The 6,278-nt window shown below is 57.0% G+C and overlaps 1 protein-coding gene across 11 annotated transcripts in view; it reads right to left on the reverse strand.

The window, feature by feature from the left end:
• Positions 1-430: 430 nt before the first annotated feature.
• The window catches only part of BANP (BTG3 associated nuclear protein), a 51,663-nt gene continuing 45,815 nt past the window's right edge, over positions 431-6,278 (reverse strand). For 8 of the 11 annotated variants that reach the window (XM_010843969.1, XM_010843971.1, XM_010843970.1 and 5 more), the window contains 2 exons: positions 2,187-2,426; positions 431-1,074 (listed from right to left, as the gene is read on the reverse strand). In XM_010843969.1, the coding sequence (XP_010842271.1) occupies positions 1,003-1,074; positions 2,187-2,426 (312 nt within the window). In that variant the 3' untranslated portion in view covers positions 431-1,002. The remainder of the gene's footprint in view (positions 1,075-2,186; positions 2,427-6,278) is intronic. The other 3 variants (XM_010843968.1, XM_010843973.1, XM_010843977.1) reach the window with 1 other exon arrangement.

The raw sequence follows: 6,278 nt of genomic DNA on the forward strand, positions 1-6,278 counted from the left end.
CAGGACCCCACAGGGTCGGGCGGAGAAGGCAGGTCTGAGGGGACACCCGGGAAGGCTCCCCGGTGGCAGCGCCGTGGCCACGTTCAGAGTCAGTGAGCACAGCTACTGTGGGGACTTCACCAGCTAACAGACGACAGGGGCAGAGCAGGCCAGACCCACTGGCCATGGTTAACACAAACCCCCTCAGGGGCTTCTGTGTGGAACTCCTTTCCTTTCCTGCCCTTCTCTTTACTGTTTATACACAACAGGGCTCCTTCGGACACGACTTCCTCCAAGGACCCCCTGGAGCTGGAACGTTCTGGGGCTGGAGGAGGCCGTGTCAGGCCTGGGGTGATGCTGAGCGCCCAGAGGAGGAAGAAGCAAGGCTGGCTTCGGGTTGAGGGCGGTGCTGGGGGAGGAGGCAGCTCCCAGGAGGAAACACTGTGACAGCTGCCATGGTCATAAATACATTTTATTTCATTCATTTCATTAGAAATGCACAATTACAGCGCTGAGCGCATCCGTCCCCCTAAAAAAGTAGGTAAGCAACGTCTCCATCAAAATCATTAGTCGTCTCCTGTGAACATCTATCCTTGTTACACTGAACAGATCACACAGCAAAAGGTTTCTGCTACTCCGGTTTTTTTTTCGATTTTCTTTTTTGTTATAAACACCATAGCAAATTAAAAAAAGCTGTTTGAACAGAGAAAAATATCGCAGTTCTTGATTTCCGGCGTGCACTTGACGCAACCGCACTGTGCTTCCCGCTCCTTCCCTGGACGTTCGGGGAGATCAAAAGAAACAGGGTCTCTGGGCGGGGCGGCAGGGGCTACCGTTGTCTTTGTTTCCCAGGGCACACTCCCGGCAGACGGGCGCTCGGATGCACTTTAGCAGCACGCGGGCGGGCCCCTCCCGTGCGAAGCCGAGGGGCGGGCGCATGTGAACGGTGTAGGTGGCAGGGGCCAGCGTGCAGGGGTCAGCACGCAGCGGCGGCGTGGCTCGGGTCTGGGAGGGTCAACAGCCTCACTGGATCTGGATGGCCCCGTGCTCCAGCTGCATCTCGGGCTGAAGGGTGGGCTGCAGGGCGTCAGCCGCCTGCAAGAAGGGAGAGGGCTTTCCATCAAGGGGCCCAGGCCACGCCCGGTCACAGACACACGTGGTTTTCAGGCATGGAGTAGAACACATACTTGGGCTGGTGGCCCAGGCACTGACAGATCCAGGGACGCCGACGTCCCTCTGCAGGGCCTCCACTTTGCCCCCACCCACCCACCCACTCACCCCTCCCACAAGTGCCCCAGCACCGCCCCCTCTACCAGCACTGGGTTCCATTCCCACCCTGCTTCTCACTGGGGGCACCCTTCAAGTGGTCAGCATATTCACAGGTTTACGATAAGTCAAAGGGAAAAATACAATCTTAGAGTAAGTCACTGACCACGCGTCTCAGCCACCAAGAATGGGGCCCCCAGAGAGAGACAGTTTGGCGGTTTATCAGACTCCCTAAGCCATTGGTCAAAGGTAATGCAGGTGGGCTCCCCTGGCAGGAATTTTAGCTGGATGGCTCCCGGGGCCACACAGGGGAGGCAGAGTGCCCGTGAGGCTGGCGCTGCTCTTCCGACTGCGGCTCAAGGCTGTGCTTTCTCAGTGCAAACGTCCCATGGACACAATAGTGTTTCCCGATAGTGGGGGTGGCAGGAGTGGGGGTGTCTGCCCACCCGTCTGAGGGCTCAGCACAGGCCTCCTCCAGAGGGGCTGGGTTTGAGGGCGCTGAGGAGAGCACACCCGTGTCACCCCCGCCCCAGCAGTCTGAGCCTGACCACACCCTGACAGACCCTGATGATTCTGCCTGTCCTATGGGCTTGGGCACCACACGGGGGTCCAAGTCTGGCTCCCCCAGACCCAGGGGAGGCCATGATGGTCTACTGACCAAGCACCATCACTGGGGGTTACAAACCCACACGCGGGCCTGCAGGACCTCGGACCCTGGGCTGGCCCTGCCCCGACCTGAAGAACAGCAAGGCCTCGGGTGCACCTGATTTGGTCTCTAAACTCATAGGTAAACATGTGCCTGAGAGTAGCTCAAGAACTGGTTTCAAGCTGGTCCCTGGGCCAGGAACCGACTTCTCACCTTCACACTTCCAGGCACTTACGAGAGACAGAATCCCAAGTGAGCGCCTAGGTCCACACGGGCGCCTCTCACGGTCACTTACCTTCCTCACGGAAGAAGGTCCGAGGTAGAAAGGCCCAAGCGTGTCCACACCTGCAGGAGCCCCGGGCCCTGTGCACTTCCCGAAGGGAGGACCCACCTGGGCCGCAGTGGTGTGGTCGGTCACCGGCGCCAGCTGGACATACTGGACCTGGATGTCACTGCCCTGGAGCGGCGAGCCGTCCACCCCTGTGGCAGCCGGGTCCGAAGAAGCCACTGCTATCAGCTGGGCCCCCTGGAGCACCTTGAGACACAGAGAAGACACGCATCAACACAGAGGACAGGATTGAACGACTGAACAACAGTGATTCAAACGTGCAGCCGCATCCTGGCAACCTGGAAACTTCTAGACCCCCAGCCTGGAGTCACCCTGGCAGGAGCTGGGGCAGAAACAGGCATGCGATCGCCAGGCCCCAAATCCCACAGCAACCCGCCTGAGGTTGGGGGAGCCGACGAGCTGCCGAGTGGACGTGTCAGGCAGTGCAGACGTACTGCGCTGGCGCTGTTCACTGGCACTCACCCTGTGCAGGGACGCTCTGTGAGCTGGTCCCCCTGGGTGCCACCCCTGTAAGTCCCCTGGCCCTGACCTCGCCCCTGCGGGTCCTGGACTCAACCACACGTGTTAGGTGCTACGTCGTCGTCCTGGTTTTGTTGTTGTTGTCCTGGTGAAAGATCCCTTAATATATGAATTTAAAATCAAGTCAAAAACTATCTTTTAATGAAACTTATGAAATCATGGCACTCTGGTCCTGGTGATGAGCTAAGCGGAAGGCATCTGTGGTACTCTAACAGAGAGCTCTTCCTCTTGGCATTGCCAATAAAGTGACTTTTCACACGATCTGCACAGCTGATTAAATCTTAAGAATTACAAAGTCAGAAACCCCGGGATCTAAACATGCAACATTTATAATGAGGAAGGCAGGCCCATTACCAGTCTAGAGAATAAATAAAAATAAAAATAGTAAAATGTTCTCAACTGGGAATTCATTCCAAATAACATGCCTTTGAAACATTCCCACGCTGGTTTGGTCTTGATAAGTGACTCAGGAATGAGTTGAACCCTTACTTTGCAGGCCCTCCAGACTCTTCCAAGAAAGCCGCTCTCGGCACCATCCCCCGCCCCCAAAAAGTGCAGGGAGGTCTGTTACCCAGGTTGGGAGGACAAGGGTAGCGATGGAGACAAGTGTCTCCTTGGGAATAGCGGCTCTGACTCCCTTGAGAAGGAGGACCTGCTTCTCACGTGAGATGAGCAAGCCTGGAGCAAAGGCACCAACCAGGCCGGGCTCCGATGCTCTACCAGGAAACGCCTGGTGTCCCGGCCTCCAGGGCTGCTCCACCCACCAAGCCGCCTTCTCATCCTAGGTTTCAGTTACCCGCAATCAACGGCAGTCTAGAAATATTAAAGGGGAAATTCCAGAAATAAATGTGTCCTGAAGTTTGCTGTTTTGAGCCCCAAGAGGACACTCTGCACCATCCTGACCTTTGACCTTGTGCCCCCACCCCCCGCCTCGTGAGCACTCAGCGGTGTCTCAACTGTCGAGGGGTCACAGGCTTCCCCTACTTCACAAGGGCCCCGAAGCCCCAGAGCAGCAACGCTGGCCACATGAGATTCTCTCACTGCACCTGATTTACAGATTAGACATCACACAGGTGTGCACGCACAGGAAGAATGCAGCATGGGTTAGGTACTATCTACTGTTGCGGGCAGGCTCTAGGGGTCACGTGACACACATCCCTGCAGGTAAAGAGGGGTGACGACAGTGCCTCCCGCAGGGAGGGTGGCCCCATGAGGAGCCCAGCTGTGCCACCCGCCCCTGACTTAAGAACATGTCTTCTCAAAGCTACACAGGACTGGGACAGGAGCAGGCTGTGAGGAGTGGTCAGGAAGCTGGCTCTGCGATGCTCCCCGCCCCCCACTGGCCCTGAGGCTCTGGCAGGAGCACCCCCGGCCGGGAGCTAGGATACCACAGCTCTGCCAGGAAGCGCACCCGGCCCAGCATGGGGCCCGCACAATCCCACAAAAGACAACCCAAAGGGCCTCAGGGAGTTCTGCAGCCCGGGCCTCTCCGGAGGGAGGGGCAGGGGTGGACACCCAACCAGCAGTCACAGCACCAGGAGCAGGGCGCTTCTCCTGGGAAGATAAACAGAATAAAGTGCTTTGTAGGCCAACTGCACAGACACCGCGGGCTGGGCCGTGCAGCCTCCCGAAACTTGGTCCAGCGGGGACGGGACGTGCTGACCTGGATCCTAACGGGTGACGAGGACGCCCGCTGACGTCAAGTCTTTAGCTCAAAGCAGCAGGATCCCCGCAGCACCCAAGGCCATGAGCCCACTGGACACCAGCTGGGGGCCTCGCTCTGGCAGAGGACCAGCCTGCAGTCAGAGGTCCTGCCGGATGGCAAGGGCCCAGCACACCTGGACCGGCTCCCACGTCTCCCAGCAGCGAGCTGTGGCTCCTTCCTGCTCGCAGGCTGCAGGGTGGAGCGGGGTGGGGCTGGGCCCTCAGGAACATCTAACTGGGCAGCAGCAAACTCCCAGGACAGCAGCCAGGAGCAGCACGCCAGGCTCCCGGGACTGGACCGGGAGTGGGAGCCCCGGGGCCGCGGAGACACATCTGTGTGGACTCGGGTGCGGCTCACGCCACCTGACTGGCCTTGGTTGTAAGCTTCCTGCGTGTTTCTGGAGCATAGCCCGTTATTTTCAGACCAAAGAAAAATGGCACAGGGCATGGATGTGAAGCAGCCGACCGAGGGAACCCTGGATCTACCAGCACTGTTTTTTTGGAGTGCGCACATCTGGTTCTCCTCTATATTCTGCCAATTCTGAAACTCTGTTTAACACCCAAATGAGATAATGCAAAACTGGTGCAAAATCTAAAATAAATGCAAGAAACCCAAGGACTTTTCAGTAATATTTAGAAACAAAATTCTGAACCCAACCAAGAACCCACCCAGACACACACACACCCAACCTGAAAACACAAACCAACCAGAAAACCCTCAAGCACTCAGAAGACAGGCTTTCAGCTTAGATGTGTGGCCAGAAACTGGCCCAGACCCCACACTTGAGGCCACCTGGAGGAGCCAAGGTCACCAACTGGTGTCTGCATTTCTGCTTGAACCCAGCTGGTTAAGGGAATGCAATCTACCAGTGGACTTCTCCAAATCCGGATGTTAATTCAAAGAGCAGCTTTTCCCGTGACAGAAAGACGAGGAGGCGAGAGGAAGACGCCCCAAACTGACAACCAGCCAGGAGACCCAGCGGCACAAAATCTATTTCATACGTTCGTACAGCAAATGCCAGAAATAAATAACGATTCCTAAGCCTCTAAACCCGAGGATGAGAACACGAAGCCCCTACCTCGGATCCTACTTTGAGTTCCTGCTCAGGATGGTCAGACACCAGCACGACCTTCAAGGAACCCCAGTGGACATGGATAGAACCAAAGAGAACTGAGCAAAGAGTACTTCCTGCGTGTTCCTGGGGCCCACAGTGCAAGGCCCAGCCTGGAGGTTCCTCACAGGAGGAGTCGGGGCTCCAGACCATAGACTCAACGCTTTAGGAAGCATGCTACAGCCAGCTGGCAAGCTGGTGCTTCCATAGCTGACAGGGCAGCAGCAGAAACCAGATTTATAGCCCGGGCGACGGGAGATGCCCCAGGGACCCGGTCTCGGCACCGCAGGGCAGGCGGCAGGACAAGCAGCCTGTGCCCTCTGCTTCATGCCTGGCGGCATCGGAGCCTGAGCCTCAAACACAGTCTGGGAGCAGGAAAACAAAGCCTAGACAAACACAAGAAAGCAAAAACACAAGTCTGCAGACACGCAGTGTCCAGCCCACCATCTCAGAGGCAGCGTCCCTGGAACAAATCTCAACCATGAGTCTGAAGACCATCTGGTCAAGTAGGGGGCTGAGAAGTAAGAGGGTGGAACAACTCAGCCAGAGTCAAGTCCACGGCCGCCACCTCCCCACGGGCCCCAGGCCTCAGACTTCTAAAAGGGGCAGGTGGGGTGGGTAGGGAGTGGGCGAGATGGAGCAGGAAAACAAGACAGGTTTTAATTACACATGTAAGTGATCTACTGGGGAAGGGAGAGGGTAC

The sequence above is a fragment of the Bison bison genome, unplaced genomic scaffold (assembly GCF_000754665.1).
Source record: "Bison bison bison isolate TAMUID 2011002044 unplaced genomic scaffold, Bison_UMD1.0 scf7180017864192, whole genome shotgun sequence".
NCBI classification, from domain to species: Eukaryota; Metazoa; Chordata; class Mammalia; order Artiodactyla; family Bovidae; genus Bison; species Bison bison.